The sequence below is a fragment of the Monodelphis domestica genome, chromosome 6 (assembly GCF_027887165.1).
Source record: "Monodelphis domestica isolate mMonDom1 chromosome 6, mMonDom1.pri, whole genome shotgun sequence".
NCBI lineage: Eukaryota > Metazoa > Chordata > Mammalia > Didelphimorphia > Didelphidae > Monodelphis > Monodelphis domestica.
In genome coordinates this window covers 123,540,441-123,558,070 of record NC_077232.1, presented here as the reverse complement: position 1 = coordinate 123,558,070, position 17,630 = coordinate 123,540,441, and the positions used below count along the sequence as shown (strand labels likewise).

The following is a 17,630-nucleotide window of genomic DNA, read 5'->3' as shown; positions in this document are numbered from 1 at the left end:
GAATTGAGGCAAATAGGGGATAAGTGACTTGCCTAGGGTCATACAGCTAGCATCTGACCTAAAATTCCTGACTCTAGGCTTGGTATTCTACCCACTGCCTCACTTCTCTACCCAATTAGGGAAGTAGGACACAAACATGAAAAATTAAGTAACACTAGATGAGTGACATGGTTGTTCAAGACAGTAGTACAAGAGCTGTCACAACATTGTACCTGATTCATTGTCAAAACAGTGGTATGTTTACTAACACAGGATTTCAGAGAAAGGAAAGATTCTGGGAGTCAGGCTTGTTAGGGATGCCTTTTCCAGAAGAAGAAAGAATGCATTGCATTTCAGTAATGTAGGCTACAGTGCTGGGGGAAGTATTTGGTGTCAAGAGAAGAACAAAAGTGCAGAAAGAAAGGAAAGTGTGTTTGGATGGAATGAGTGGAGAGTAGTTTGGGAGTGTAATATGGATCTAACAACCTTTTATTTATTATGGTTCACTGCTTAGCAAATCTGTAATTTTATTGGTATAGCTACCTTCAGCATGAACGAAGATCCCGATATATCAGCACAACTTCTTAAATGTCATTGAAGGTTGCTGTGACAAAAACTCACCCTCCTGTGGCCATCCAGGACATGAGCTTCTCTTGCTTTGAGAGAGGCTGGTTGGTCTTTGAATGATACAAAGACAGCCAATTTACTTGACAAAAACTTTGAGAAACAAAGGTCACTTTCACACTGATGAAACATTGGAAGAAGGCATTAGTAAAGTTACTTTTTAACCTAAAAAACTTAATGCTGCTATAATTGTGAAGATGCTTTAACTGTTTAAAGGTAATCTCATTATCTTTTTACTTTCTCCTCTAAAGAATCACTTGAAGAGCAGTCATCTTTGATCTTTCCATATGGGGATACTTTTATTTTTAAGAGCAAGAACACAGAAAATTCCAAGGTTTGTAAATATTTGTTTTTCTGTATACGTTTCCATCCTCATTTCATGTGTAGCGTAGTAAATGAGTATCATGTATTATAAGTGCTTCTTCATATTTATTTTCGAGTTAAGTTTGAAGCAGGAATATTTTTACATGCCATTACAAGATTTCAGATGACAGTAAAGTGTCCATCATGAAAGAACCATTATTTTGTTTCTTTTTTACTCATTATTAATGCAACACAGTCATCCTAGTATTTCTGAAAACATGTCAGTGTGTTACAAACATTTCTGTATAGCACTCACCTATAATTTGAAAGCTTTCTTTGTTCTTTCTCCCTCCCTCCCTCCCTCCCTCCTTTCCTTCCTTCCTTCTTTCCTTCCTTCCTTCCTTCCTTCCTTCCTTCCTTCCTTCCTTCCTTCCTTCCTTCCTTCCTTCCTTCCTTCCTTCCTTCCTTCCTTCCTTCCTTCCTTCCTTCCTTCCTTCCTTCCTTCCTTCCTTCCTTCCTTCCTTCCTTCCTTCCTTCCTTCCTTCCTTCCTTCCTTCCTTCCTTCCTTCCTTCCTTCCTTCCTTCCTTCCTTCCTTCCTTCCTTCCTTCCTTCCTTCCTTCCTTCCTTCCTTCCTTCCTTCCTTCCTTCCTTCCTTCCTTCTCTCTCCCCCTTCTTTATTTTCTCTTTTCTTTTCCCCCTTGTCCTCTCCCACCCTTCCCCTTAGAATCAATACTAAGTATTTATTCCAAAGCAGAAAAGACTCCAGGCCTTATATTCTATCCACCATGCTGTCTAGCTGCCTCCTTATTTTCAAACTAATAACTACCTAACTAATTAGTAACTATTTTGAGATATTGATTATTATGTTTTTGACATATTGAGGTTTTTGCTTCCCCTGGTGAAATGAGATCAAATGAGAGAAGGGCTTAGCACATGGTGCCGTATAAATGTTGGTCATTATTATTCTTAAGTTTATGCTGCATTCTCTTTAACACACTTGCATCAGTTAATGATTCATTAACATTTTTGTAGGATAAGGGTTGACATTTTTTAGTTTAATAAATCGAGCACATTACCATTTCTTCTAAGATAGTAACGATAAGGTTAAAATATTGTTTAAAATGAGATTTGTAGATTTTTTTATGACCTTTATTTATTAAAATTATTGCTCTCTCTACCATATCACCAAGATATTACTCAGTTTATATATACTCAGTGAATTTGAGTCCTTGGAGGGCACGTACTGTTTATTTTTGCTCTCCTATCCCTCTTCTAGACATGCATCGTGGTGGTGACCTCAAAGCCTGGGAACCCGGACACAGTCTGACTGTGGGATTCTAGTCAAGGCTCCTAATGCCCAGGATTCTAGGCAACTCTCTAAGACTTTAAGTTGTAGAGAAAGCCTCGGTTTGAGTTGGTAGAGAGAGTTTCTTCACCCAAAAATGGTGAAGACCTGGGCTCCATCTCATTTCCTATTGGAACAGAGTGCCTTGAACATAACAGATGTTTAATAAATAAGTTGGTTGGTTGATTTATAAATGAAATCTTAGTCTCTAAGATGGAACTCATCCCTGTGTTTTAATGAGAGCATTAGATAATATTAAATACTTTGAAAATTCACTTGTGCACTAAAATTTGAATACCTGGGTAGTTTTTGAGAATTGTTCAATTGATTATCATTAAGAAGAAATTTTTTTATCTCCAAATTAATGGCAAAATATGAGAATGGTTGTGATTTCCCAGGAAAGCAATGGACAGTTTTAAGTCTTGTCAGAAACAAATTTAGGTAAAATAGAAAGAGAAATTTCCTAATTTTTAAGATTGGCTCACTATTCAGATATCTTCTGGTACCCATAAGGTAGTATAATCTTTCTGCTAGTATAGATAAATATATAAATATATATTTAATAATAAATATATAGATAATAATAAATAATATAATATAATAAATAATAATAATAAATATATAGATAAATATAGTGGGATTGAAGCATGCCTAAACCCACTGGTGGTTGATAAGTTGTTTAGGATATTTTGATGGTATTGTTAAGATTTTTTTTACCTATTTTTAAGCCTCTTGGCTTAAGATTTGCAATATTTTCTCTCTGTTATATAACTAGCCCTAAGAGGTTTTCGGATTTGGAACTTGTTCCCAGTGAATATTGTGGATCTTTTGCTTGGCAAATCATTCCAAATAAGTTAGGTAATTATAGTTTTAAACTTATATTTGGTTTTGTAGAGGGCCTTGAGAAAATAAAATGCCGTTAACATTATTGACTATTTACTACTCATCAAATAAGGGAACAATAAACATCCACAAATCTCCAAAGGAATAGGAATTTGTATGAGAAAGGCACTATAACTATGATATAAATAAATTTATTAATAATGTTACATTCAAGGTGAATCCATTCTTAAGGTATTCAAGGTAATACATTAGTAAGGCATTAAAGTTTGAAGGTGTTAATTATAGATAATTAATTAATATTTATCTATACTAGCAGAAAGATTTTACTTACCTTATGGGTATCAGAAGATATCTGAATAGTGAGCCAATCTTAAAAATTAGGAAATTTCTCTTTGTATTTTACCTAAATTTGTTTCTGACAAGACTTAAAACTTTCCATTGCTTTCCTGGGAAATCACAACCATTCTCATATTTTGCCATTAATTTGGAGATCAAAAATTTCTTCTTAATGATAATCAATTGAACAATTCTCAATTTTAGGTGATAGTAGGTCAGTCTGGACAATTACATTTCTGTGACTTATGTAACCCAGATCAACTGTTCTGGGATGAATGAATGAATTAAAAAGCATTTATAAAGTGACTACTATTTACTAAGAACTATGCTAGACTCTGGGAATATACATACAAAAGTGAAATAACCCTGCCTTTGAGAGGCTTTTATTTTGGGAGGGAGTAATTAAGGAAGGGGAGAGAACACACATTTTTAAGTTCTCCCATGTGCCAGACATTTTACTATGTGCTTTAGGCTTCCTGGATCACTTTCAGCAGGAATATGAGTTTGGAGGTGATCATAGTTCCAATAAACTGTTATGGAAATCCTTTTCTAGATCTTGAAATTGGAAATACCCACCCAGGTTATTCTGTATAGAGTATGACTAGAAGCAGCTATTGCCAGCAAATAAACCTTCTAGGGTAGTGGTATAGGTGGATTGGGTTCCACCACGAGGAATGAACCAGGACCACCTTAGTCATTTGGCTTCCTGTACATCGCAAAATTAATTTCCTTTTCAGGATTTTATCTTCTTTTGCATGGCAATTGTTTTAGTAATATTCTTTGACAAAGAATGCCAAAAGTGAGCTTATAAATGTAAAGTGAATTTAAGAAAGGAAAATAGTTTTATTCAGATGTGAAAAATCACCTTAAGCTAGTAACATAAACGTTTTATAAAGATTGATCTTTATTGAGATATGGGAATGAAGTAAATCATAACAGCAACAAATTTCTTGCAACGAAGATGACTTAGACATTAATGTAAGGAAGATCTTAATAGAACTATCAAAAATGGAAAGAGGTACTGGTTTGCTATTGGAACAAAGTGAGACACTTGTAGATCATTCACCAATTAACAAAAGGAGGTTTACTGAGCCATAACAGGAGAAGGGTAGAATTGTTGGCACCTGATGGATTTACCTGAATGGAGTTTTCCAAGAGTATCCAAGAGTTCCAAGGTCATGCAGACCAGAATGGTTTTGCTTCTTGGCTGCTTTATACTTGTGTAATCAGGAAGTGATGTGTGTAGTCTGACCTTTGGTCATCTGGGCCAACCAAGACTTGAGAATGGTCTCAATCCCTTTTAAGGCAAAATGTATCTAACTTTAGTGAGCATAGGGATTAGGCTATTGCTCCTACCCCAAGTGCTTAGGGAGGAAGTACATTTCCCTTCTCTACAGGTCTTCAGACAATGGTTGGAATGCCAATTATCTGCTAGGCTGGGGTTCTTATATACGTATGTACTGAGTTAAATGACCTCTGAGGACCCCGCAAACTCTAATTTCCCATATTTTCCTTTAATATTTGATGATCTCTTTGCTACTCATTATTAATGCAGCCTTTTATTTTTCTTGAAAAGTGATATGCTGGTATAAAAAGTGAGAAGATAAAATCAGGGAAGGAATCTGATAATGAAAATTATTCAGATACCAGATTTTCGCAGCATGACAGTTATATAGAAGTTAGGGGGATTTATCAGAAAGTACAACCTTTTGAGAATTATTCAAAAAATCCCTTTGTGGTATTTGTTTACATAAAGGTTCGTGTTCCCTTAAGCAACTTCTTGTTTCTCAACTCCCATGGTATATTGTCTGTCATTTAGAAAGCTGAAACATTTCTCTGATTATAACCTTCTGTCATTTCATCTTTCTCTGTGCCTACTTGTTGTTCAATCAATTCAGTTGTGTCCAACTCTGACTTCATGATTTTTCTTGGCAAAGATACTAGAGTAGTTTGTCATTTCCTTCTCCAGTGAATTAAGGCAGAGCTTAAGTAAATTGCCCAGGATCACATGCATTGTGTGTCTGGATCTGGATTTGAACACAGGTCTTCCTGACTCCAGATCTTTTACCTTATCCACTGAGCCAATGAGCTACCTCTAGTGCAAACAGTTTCAGTGACTTCTTCAGGGCTACACAGCTAGTAAGTGTTTGAAGCCAGCTTTGAAGTTGAATCTTCGTGACTAGTCTCAGTGCTCTATCTACTTAATCATAGCCGCCATCTTTTCTTGTACTTTACTCAGTCTCAAATTTTCTTCCTCCATTCAATTACCTCTGATCCTTCATGCCTAAACACTTTCCCAGGCCATTGCACTTTTCTTTCAGTTTATTCTTCTCCTTTTCTCAAATCTTCTACTTCTTAAACTCTCTTCCACATTTGACTCTCCTTTCTTCCTGGGTTCTAACTTCTGTGTCTTCCTGCCTTTCTGATTGCTCCTTCTCAGTCTACTTTGATGGATCATTATCCACCTCCTGTTCAACACTCAGGGCTCTGTGGAGGCTCTCACTTGTCCTGATCACCTAAGCTTGTGTTTCTCCAGTGTGACTCCCATCCTGAGTGATCAGCAGCCTCTTGGTCATATCCAGGCTCTCCTAGAAGCATTTCAGAGTAAATACACCTAAAACGGAACTCATCATCTATTCCCCTCCCCTTCCCTCCAATACACAAGTCTTCCAGACTTACCTGTTTCTACCAGGGGCATCACGCTTCTTTGTCACTCAGGTTGGCAGTCTTGCTGCCACCATTACTAGTACTCACTCCACATTGCCAATCATTTACCAGATCCTGTCATCTCTACCTCCTTAACCTCTGTCATCTGCCTTCTGTCCACTGTCCGGTATGAGATCCTCCTCATTTCTTATCTGGAGTAACATGGTAATCTCCAGAGGCTCTCACTGCCTGAAGTTTCTCCCCAAACTATTTTTTACAATTTTCTATTTAATAAAGTCTAATGTTTTTCTATTACTTCTAGGATAAAATACACATTTTTATGTTGGCCATTTAAAATCCTTTACAACCTGGCATCAGCAGACTTTTCTAGCCTCATTAAATAATAGTTCTCACCATCCATGACACTAAAACAATTCTTAATGTTCTTCAGCTAATGTTTCATCTCCCATGTTCATGTTTTTTGCACAGATTGTACCTCATTCCTGGAATATACTTTACTTCTCAGAATGCCTAATTTTCTCCAAAACTCGCATCTCACACCACCTTCTATATAAAAATATTCTTGATATTCCCAGCAGCTAATGCCATCCCTTCACTTCCAAATCACCTCGTACATATTTTGTATATTCATATATGCACACTTGTTGTCTTTACCCGTTTCACTCAAAAACTCATTGAAAGCAAGACTATTGTAATATTTTCTTTGTATCTCCAACCCCAGCACATTAATTTTTTAAAAAGTTTTAATTTTATTCTCAATTCTACATAAAAACAATTTTTTAATATTTTAAAATTTTTTTGAGTTCCACATTCTTTCCTTTCCTTAAGCCTTCTTTGAGAAAGCAAGTGGTTCAATATAGATTACACATGTGAAGTCATGCAAAATGTATTTCCATATGACCATGGCACAGTTTCTGACCCAGCGTTGGTGCTTCATATGTGCTTGATTGAATGAAAGTATAACAAGTACTTTGATGTTAAAGTCAGTGTCAAGTATAAGTAAGACTTGGCCACACTGTGATAGTTTTATTATACTCATATTTAATATCTAACCCATTAAAACAAATAAAAACTTCTATTTCTGTGTGTTTGCATCTTACAGAAATCCTTGAAGAATGAATTTTGGACTGTTGAAGAAAAAATTAAAAAGGAAGCAGGTCCTGAAATGAGTTCATTTTTTGAACAATCAAGGTACTCAATCGGCACCTAAGAGAATACTTTATTTCTATTTTAAATGAAATAATTATAGTATGACATTTAAAACTTCATTATTTTGTGTAGGTTGAAATGGGTTTAGAGAAAAATAGCCACATTTGAATTCCTGAGGCCATACCTTTCAAATCTAAATTTTTGAAAGTCTTCCTTTTGGTCATTGAGTTATTAAAAATCATCAAGTATTGTAGGGACTTTTTTAGCATGATGGTTGGTACCTATTTTAATAAGGAGCCCTAGGTTTTGTGACTGATGCTGCGTTACAATTGGCAACTTGTTTTTCAAGTGACATCATGATATATTGGAAAGAGAACAGGGCCAGGAGTGGGGAGGAGGTTTTAGTTCCAGCTTTACCATGACAGATAAGTGACCTCACTTATAAACCTCTTATTTCCTGTCTGTAAAGTGTAGACAATACTACATGTGACACCTACCAGGAGACTGGACTGAATTATTGAGCTTGGGGTTTCTATGAAACTAGGTACAGATCTCTGTATTCAGTGTTGGAATGAAAATCTTGATGGAGGTGGCAAAAAGACTTCTTGACCCTACAGCTATTCTTGGTGTGAACATATTCCAAGTAAGGGAGAAAAGTTACACTGTATCCAATTCAGTAGTGAATTAATAATAATAATTTCACAATTCTAAAACACTTTTTTGGTTGCAAAAATATTTAATGGATATTACTCTTAAATTTTCTAATTACTCTGGATTATTGCCTGATCTGAATGAAATTTTTGATGATCCTATCAAAATTTTAAATTCCCCTTAAAATTAAATCATTGATTATACCTCCTTAATACATGGTGGAAATATTCATTATAACTGCATTTTAACGGAGAAATGTATGTTGTGGGGAGGGCTCATCAGTTTAACACTTATTTCCCAATATTCTACCCTCTATTGAAATAGATGTTCCCTCTTGGAAAGAGAGTTGACACTTGGAGTCAGAGCTCATCTTTATGCCCTCTTTCTTGATTTGCTACATGACCTCAAAAAATTGGAACCTCTCTTTCCTCACATGTGGAATAGCAGGGATAGATGTTATACCTAATTTATTGAGTTTGATGAGCATCAAATAAAACAAAGTGTAAATCATTTTCTCATGGTGAACTGCTGTGCAAATAGAAGATATTAAGAGAGTCAATGTGGTAGAGTGGAAAAAACATTAGATTTGGAACCAGGCAATCAAAGTCAAATATGTGACAGAAAATGTTTTAAGTATATAACTATGCATATGTCTCAAACTCTTTTAGCTTCAGTTTTCTTGTCTATAAAAAGGTGCTAAAATAGCTGACATTATCAATTACTCTGTTGTTTTGGCAAACTTTAAGTACTATATAAGTTATTTTACATTATAAAATATCACTATTTAAGTAATAAATTTAACTTGGCCACTTCACAGAACTGTAAGCATTTACAGAATTTCAGTAGTTTTTGGTTGTAGTCATGTAATTAGATAAAACTATGTTCATCACTAGGTTCTCTAAAGCTGCCTCTACTGTTATCATCCTGTTGAGAATTGATCCTTTCTCATTACCTGATGAGCAGGAAAAATGTTTTTCTGGTTTTTCTTTTCTTACAGTTGCAAAACAATAGTTATAATTCTTAGCAGTGAAACAATGGTTTTATTAAGATGAGATGTGAAGTACTTTGAGTGGGCTAAGAATAAAGCCACTAACATGGCTACAATATTAGAAAATAAGGATCTATAAAATAATGTTAGTGAAATAATAATTATTCATCCAAGAGAAAAGAAAGGAAAGAGACTGCTTAATACTTGTATCCAAGCATATGCAAAGGAGATAAAGGAGATCATTGCTCTTCACATTAACTAAAAATAGTGAATTAGTCATCAGATTTTTCATGGACATGGATTCTGAGAGAAGTTTTAGACTCTAAAAGTCTTCAAAAAGCAAAATGAAACACAGCAAACTAGCTGAGGATTAAGGTTAATCCGTCAAGGTTCTTTCCATCTTTTGTTTTTGTGACTGATGGTCTATAAAGCATTTAAGGAAATTTACTAATTTTTTGAAGTGCTTATTTCTTTCAAGCAATCTGGTAAATTTTTCATTATTTCATTCAGCATATATGATAACCGAATGAAAACATGTGAAGACAAAGTAGAAGATATTTGGATACCTCGAGAGGACAAAACTGCTTTTCCATTAGATTCTGCTTCTGAGTCAGAATATTCCACAGTGGAAGAATGTTTTAATAGTTTAAGAAGAAGGAGTTCTAAGACATCCAAGTCAAGGGCTCAAAAAGGGAGTTTGGACTTGGCTGCTAACAGGCACAGTTATCCACTAAGTTCTATTAGTGGATTTGTTGATCAGCCAACCTTGACCTCAAACTCCATATCACCGTATGCATGTTATTATGGATCATCAGCAAAAAAAGTCAAATCTGGATGGTTGGATAAACTCTCTCCTCAAGGGTATGTAATCAGATATTTCTTGCATCTATTGAGATAATTTCTGATTTGGAAATTTATTTTGATGGGAAGATGTTAGAGTATTAAATATATCTTTATACCTTTGAATTATTGGACTTGGTTAGAAATGATGAATTATTTTTCTCATGTTTGTTGGCTGTTTGTATTCATACTTATCTATTCTCTTTCTTCCTGGAATGGGAAGGAATTATATAGTATTGAGCCCTCCTTTTAATTTTTAACATAATTCAACCTAAGGCCCCAAAGCTCAACTTCTTTTGAAAACTGTCATTTCAAGTCTACGTATCAGACTTTGGCTGTCCAAGCGTTTCCAAATAAACTTGATTCCTATTCTACATAAAGATTAATTTACAATAAAGAAAACCACCTCTGAGAAAAGAGATTTTTAAAACCCAATTAGTATTTGGAATATTAATTTAAGAGATTTATTTAGTCTGTTCTTTCTAGTGTCTTTGTTACTTATTTGGCTACACCTATGTCTAACTAGTCTTACTAGTGACTTTTTAGAATGTGACTATTCTTGGCTTGCCCTTTCTGTGTCTATAATATTTCTTATGCTTTCAGTGGGTTCATTTACTTAATTTATTGTAAGATTCCATTTATTAATAAATTAAGTAATTGATAGGAATATGAAATACATGACTTTAAATATGAAAGATGATTGGAACTTTGAAATAAAAAAGTTAGTTATATATGAAATGTCTTGTCTTATAAGATAGTGCATTCCATGACATATGTACCTAAGTAAAGAGTAGATCACCTGTCAGGGATATTGAGGGGTGCTATGTGAGGTGAGATGCTTAGGGAAAAGATCTTTGAAGCCCCTATTACTCTCAAAATTCCATATTGATATTCTAATCAATGTTTTCCTTTTTTTCCTGGAAAAAATGTGATTTGCCTAATGGCATACTTAAAATAAATGATTTCTCAATTAAGTCAAATAATATTAATAAAGTTTATTTTTTAATAATTAGTTTCTGGATAAATGGTGATAATAGGTTATTAAATTTGCAAGTGTACAGTGTACAAGTGTACAGTAGCGAGATCCTTTCTAAATGTTCTACAAAATGACTCAGTTAAAAAATAGTGTTTTTTTAATCTTCCAGGAGTAACATGTTTTGCTTATTTTGTGACAGTAAAAAGGACGTGCAAAGGTTCAGCCCCGCCCTGCCCCCAATCAGAGCCCCTTCCACCTTGTAAAGTGTGAAGCCCGCCCTTTTTGTACAGAAGATAAACTGTATTTTGCATTTTGTCTGAGCTTACTACAGGCTTTTTTAAGTGAACGTGAAAAAAATAAAATAATTGCTCATGTCAACAAAACCCGGGGGCGTAATGCAGCACATTGGCCATCTCAGGATCCCGAATGGGACTATAATAATCCTGAGGACTATCTACAACTATACCGTTGTAGAGAGGCCATCCTCACGGCCATGAAGGAATGTGCGGACAGTACAGATAAGTGGATGGAACTGGAAAAAATTAAGCAAAAGGAAAACGAAACACCCTCCAGATTTATGGACAGAATTATCGAGTTTGGGGACAGATACTTAGATTGGGACTTAAATAAAGAGAATAGTTTAAGACAAGTTAGAAGAATCTTTGTAAATAATTCTTGCAAAGTAATTAAAAATTATTTTAAAACACAATGCCCAAGATGGTCAGATATGGACCTTGAAGAATTGCGAAAAACAGCTATATATGTTTTTAAGGGAAACGAAGAAAAGGAGAAAGAGAATAATGATGACATGGAGGAAATGAAAAAAAAAATGAGATGTGTAATAGATAGGATAACTAAATTAGAAAGTGGGCATGATAATGAACCAACGACAATTGCCCCTCTCCAGAAATCCAATTATCAATCCATTACTTGCCACTTCTGTGAGAAGAAGGGCCACAAAATGATGGAATGTAGAACCTTTCTTAAGATGTTTGGAAGGAATACACAGTTTAATAATGGTTTTAGAAATAATAACTATAGAAATTATGATAATGGTTATAGAAACCAAAATTCTAGAAATTATAATAATGACTATGGAAATAACTATAATGAATATAGAAATAAGAACTTTAGAAACCAGAATTATAGAAATAGGAATTGGGAATTTAATGACAATGCTCAAATTGAAGAAAATTTTAATGATAATACTCAACAATTATAAGTCTAAGGAAATTTGAGGTTTACAGCTGATTCATTAGGTGCAGATTCACTTCTCCTGTGATTTTGTGATTCAAATGTCATTATTCTGGGTCTGATAATGGATTGCATATTTGCTATCTGAAGATTAATTTAGCTAAATTTGGAGAGGCTTCTCACTTGCTTGGCTATAAGGTGATGGAAAATTCCGCCACAGCAACTTTTAAAGGTCATCTACTAAGTGATGGAGGTGGTTATGACCTGACCGAGTGGAAGGATTACCCACAACAGCAGTCATAGAGCATCAAAATATTGCAGTAACCCTATAGCTATTTTTGAACTGAAGCCACATGTCCTAATTCTTCTTAAAACATCAAAATCAAGAACATCAAAATGAGTGAATGGAAGAACTCAAATATAACTCTAGCCCTAGCTATAAAATTAGCACTTGCCCCATTCCATTTCTGAGTCCCAGAAGTCCTCCAAGCCATCCCACTCTTATCAGGCATAATACTTCTTACTTGACAAAAAAATTGCACAAATGTCTGCAGAAAACATAACCTGAGGTTAAATATCAAGACTTTTCTTCATTCCTTAAATTCAACAAATCTTATGGTGCCACCACACTAATTGTGTTCATACATTTTTTTTTCTCTCAGTTTATATTTAGTCTACCAGAGCAATTAAAGGAAGATACTGAAGCTGGTTAGGAAATTAACAGTTAACTTTATTTCTTCATTAGCTCTGCAATATTTTATTGTTTCTGCAAGTGTTTTCTTTTTGAATTTGCTTTTTACAGAAGGCTGAGAGTAGAGGAAGAGTTGTAGGGTTAATAAATGAGCCACACATAACTTCTCTGTTCATGTAGACAATGGACAGCTGTGTCCTTAGATGATTTTCCTTCTATAGTGGAAGATACTACTTGGAATTTTGATATAGAACTGCAAAATGTTAAGGCTGAAATAGTTCATAGAGACATTTGACAATTAAGGAAATCAAGGCTCAGGTGAGGCAGGTTAAACAGTTTATTGCTAGAGTGAGGCTCAAAACCTTGGCTTCTTTTTCTGAGTTAAATCTCTTGTTATATCATACTGCATTGTTGTTATTATGGTATGTCATACTGTATTGTGGAGTAAGTTAGGCAGATCCCAGAGTAAGGTGGATCCTGTTTAACATCCTCTTTAAGACCTCTTTGAAAATTATAACAGAATTTTGAATGGATAAAAGTACATCTAGAAGGCACAGAATGTGTTTGTTTAAGCCTTTGGCTAGAAAGCACATGACCTAAAAATGCATTTTTGTCTTGGGGAAAAAAACAAACAAACTATCTCTCACTTCATTAAATAAAATTATCAAGTGGTAGTGATGGTGGGTGGTAGAAGGAAAGAAATGACGTGATAGGAAAAATTCTCTTTGCCACTCAAGAACTGATATTGAGGGCTTGACCTATTTTTCCTGTTTTTTTTAGAATACATTTTATTGATATCATTGGTTTTTCATCACCTACATTTCCCAGTATATCTTTCTTCTTTACCCCTTCAAGATAGCTGTCCCTTATACTTGAGAGGAAAAAAAAAAGATGACAAAAGGTTTAGTAATGGGTAAGTTGGTGAATGGGTTCCTGGACATCCAGGTCTAGAATGAGGAAGATCTGAGTGCAGATCTGGCCTCAGACATTCATTAGCTGTGTGATCCTGAGCAAGTCACATAATCCTGTTTTCTTCAGTTTCCTTGTCTATAAAATGAGCTGGAGAAGGGAATGGTGAACCACCCCACTACCTTTACCAAGAAACCCCAAAAGGAGTCACCTAGCTGGACACAATGGAAACTGAACATCAACCAAAGGTTCAAATCTCAAGTTAGTGTGAAGATGGGATTAACTCTCCCCTGCCCAATTTTTAGATTTAATCACCATAAGCCTATATACACTACTTATCCTTAAGTATGGGGAGGTCTGAGACCTACATGTGTGAAAGTGGATGATGAATCAGAACCTACTGACTGCCCCCTGGGCAGGCCTAAGCAAAGCTTTAGCTATAATTGGTCCATGAAAAAGTGGAAGGAAGGCACAGGAAGTGATGAAAGGAAGGGTCTTTAAAAGTGGAATTTTGTGATCTGAGGCAAATGGTTTAACTCTCTAGGCCTTAGCATTCTCGGAGGTTTAGAAGAGGAGGAGGTTCAGATATTGAGCCTAGATAGCTTTTTCAACAGGACAATTTAAAAAATATTCCCAGACACCTGTCCTATCTCCCTGAGTTTTTCCCTATAGTTCCTTCAGCTGATCCTCATGAAATGGACTCAAAGTCTTTCCCCAAGTGAGTTTCTTTCTTTTTGAGACTGTGGTTGGATCTTCCAGATCTGGTCTGATCATAGCAGAGTGTTACATTGTTATTATTATAACCACATTCCTGGAAATTATGATAATCTTAAGGGAGCCCAAGACCGCATTATTAGCCTTTTTTGACTTCCCCATCATGCATTTGGCTCCTGTTGATCTTACTGTATTCGGAACAACCGGACATTTCCAACAGTTGTCTGAAAATCCCTCCCCAACTCTCTTTCCTACTTGTTTGTTACACGTGCATGTTGGGTATTGCTACCTTTTTCCATATCCTTGAGAAGCTCTGAGGGGATGAGGCTCACTGTGTGATGGTTAAAACCACGAGGGGTCTACGATTTGTGCAGAATTCACACCGGCAATTGCATGCACACTCACAAATCATCCCTCTCCTGCCCATTAAATGTTCTTTGTGTGGGACCCACGGGGTGCTTGTGTAGGACACCGTCGCCGACACACACAATTGGGGAATCATCGATTAAACTGTGGCAGAAGGGAGCTGAGGCAAGCCTCCGGGACGAGCACTTAAACTGGCCTTGAAGGAAAGTGCACGCTCCCATCAAGCAGAATATTTGGAGACGGAGAGCCCAGGAGCCGCTATCCCCAGCGGGCGATAGTGCCAGGAGGCAGGGAGAGGGAGGAAGCCAGGGGTCACAGACACCGATTTAAACCCAGCAAGGACTCAATGAGTAGGGCAGGTCTGAGGAGGAACTAGACTGGGACAGCCTCGGGTGTTTTCCCAGCTGTAGCAGAAACCGGGGACTGGTTTCCTAGGGTGTGCCCAGCGGAGCCCCTGGAGGCTCAAAGGTTGCTGCTGGGCCCCAGCTTGCCACACCTGAGAGAGAGCAGCCTCTGTGGGAAGTCCTGGGGCAGAGACCTGGCTTGTTTTGTAAAGCCAACAGAATCGAGTTCAATTTAGTTAGCATTTCAGTAAGCGTCTGCTAAAACTTGTTTGGAAGATTTCAGGCGAAGGCTCAGGGACCACATATGGAAGGTGTTTTTACTGGGATCTTTGTGGAGTTATAGGTTGAACTATTTGGATCTTGAGTTCCTTTCTGAAGGATAATCTGCCTTTCTCTGACTTTCTAAAGGTTATGAATGCTGGCATGCCTTTAAACGCCCAAAGGTCACCTCTGCCCAATAATGTAGCATGGGGTGGGACTCAAATCAGACTGTCAGTAAGAGTTATTTAATTGATGCATGACAAAGAATCTGTTTTAAACAATACATAATATTCATTTGAATAGATGGCATAATGGGCTAAATGTTTTTAGACCTGGGCTTGTTCATTCTCTCTGTCTCTGTCTCTGTCTCCCTCTTTCTCTGTCTCTTCTCTCTCCTATCTCTGTATCTCTGTCTCCTCTTTCTGTCTCTGTCTCTATTTCTCTCCTCTGTCTGTCTCTATCTACCATCTCTTTGACTATTTTCATTGTTTCATCCTGTGCAAGAGTCTACAGACCCATATAAGAGTTTAGGTCGGCACAGGGAAAGGTTAAGTTTTTTTCATCATTTTGAAGGAAGTAACCCTTAATGAATAAAGCTCTGCTAATGTTAGAAAATTCCTTAAGCACAATAACACCAGGAGAACCATCAAACCATTTTTCTTTTTGTCATAAAGTTAAAGCACTTTTGGAGGATGCAATGATAGTTTAAGAAAAAAATTAACAAAGACATAAGGATGTGAAGAAGCTAGAAAGAGGCAAATTTCAGTGTGAAGTCAAAAGGGAAAAAAAAAAACCAAACAACTTAAACCCCACAAATTTCCTAAGGGAATGGAGGCCTTAAAGCAAAGGTTAGATGGCTGCTATAAAGAATAGGATAGAGGAGATTCTTGTTCAATAAGACGAATTAGATAGCCTTTCAGGTATAAAACATTCTGGGAGCTGGGAAGAGTAACAACAAAAATGATTAAGTTCTTGATATCAAGGAGTCTTTAGCCAAGAGGATGGGACATAAATAGAGCTAACTATAATATGAATTAGTATAAGATTATGGAGGAATTAGAGGTATAAAAGACTATATAAAATAGATTTGAAAAGGGAAAGTGATCTTAATCTATATTTTTCTGGGAAGGTCAGGGAAGACATTATTGAAAAGATAAAACTTTATTTGAGCTTTGAAAGAAAAATATTTAAACATTTAGAGCTCTGTGTATATTTGTGTGTGTGAGGAGTCTATTTCCCAATCCAGGTATAGTGGATATCATGAATAAAAACAAATAAAGGTAGTAAAGAGAATAATAGGAAACAGTGAATAGTTCAATTAGGGTAGAAAACAAAATTCATCAGTGGGAATAGTACAGCATTGCACTAGGAAGGTAGATTAGAGTCAGGTTATTTATATATATTCATATATATATATATATATATCTTTATATATATATATATATATATATATATATATATATATAGAGAGAGAGAGAGAGAGAGAGAGACAGGAAAGTCTTGAAAATAAGGTCAATAATTTTTTTATTACTATGCCACTGTAGGTTTCTGAATAAGAAAGTGACATGATAAAGTTTATTTGGTATGAGGATTACATTAACTATAGTTTGGAGGAGGGTCTGGAGAGATTGAAGACAGAGAGAACTGTTAGGAGATGAGCTATTATTGTGATTAAATTGAAAAGTCATTAGCCCCTGAACTAGAGGCCTCGCAACGAAGGGGAACGGAATTAAGGAATAAGAAATATTGCCAGGTTTCTTTCAGTAGGCCATGGCAACTTATTGGACAGTGGCAGGGATGTGGAAGGATCTGGAAGATTCAAGGATGACTAAAATTTCAAATGTGGTTGAAGAGGAGAATGGTGGTGCCATTTGCAGAAGTGGGATGTTGTAAGGAGGAGAAAGTTGGAAAGACTGAGGTATCAGAGGTTATTTAAGTGAAGATGCCCTTGGGTCAGTGGAGCAGAGTCAAACTTGTATATTTGCAAATCATCTGCATAACCAGTGCCATGTGAGAAGATGAAATTACTGAGAGAATGTCCATGGAGAAGAAAAGGGAGTTAATAATAATTTTGTATACTCTTTATTGTGTGGGGGTTGGAGGAGGATCTACACCTCTGGTGGCAGGGATTGATGGACCCTTCTGGGGCTGCTCATCCACCCTGGGGTCCCCCTGACACTCAGCTCTCCCCTGGGGCTGAGCATGTGTACATGGTCACACCCTTCTCAAACCATCTCACTCAGCAGGCTAAACCAGGTTGAGGGTAACTGATGGGACATAAACCTGTGAATGAGGGGTGTGGCTCTCCCAAGTCTCTGAGGACTTCCCCTGCAGATGGATGCTTGACAACAGTTTGTTCCAGTGGCCATGAGGGCAGCTGAAGCAGGAGCTGTGGAGTGCCCGGAACTGGGTCAGACATCAAAGAAGCCAAGGTCATCCACTGCCTCCT

The 17,630-nt window shown here is 36.4% G+C and overlaps 1 protein-coding gene across 5 annotated transcripts in view; it reads left to right on the top strand.

The window, feature by feature from the left end:
* The window catches only part of ARAP2 (ArfGAP with RhoGAP domain, ankyrin repeat and PH domain 2), a 224,507-nt gene that overhangs the window by 50,482 nt on the left and 156,395 nt on the right, over positions 1-17,630 (top strand). For all 5 annotated transcript variants that reach the window (XM_056802513.1, XM_056802512.1, XM_007496580.3 and 2 more), the window contains exons 4-6: positions 855-937; positions 7,201-7,289; positions 9,397-9,747. In XM_056802513.1, coding sequence (XP_056658491.1) covers positions 855-937; positions 7,201-7,289; positions 9,397-9,747 — 523 coding nt within the window. The remainder of the gene's footprint in view (positions 1-854; positions 938-7,200; positions 7,290-9,396; positions 9,748-17,630) is intronic.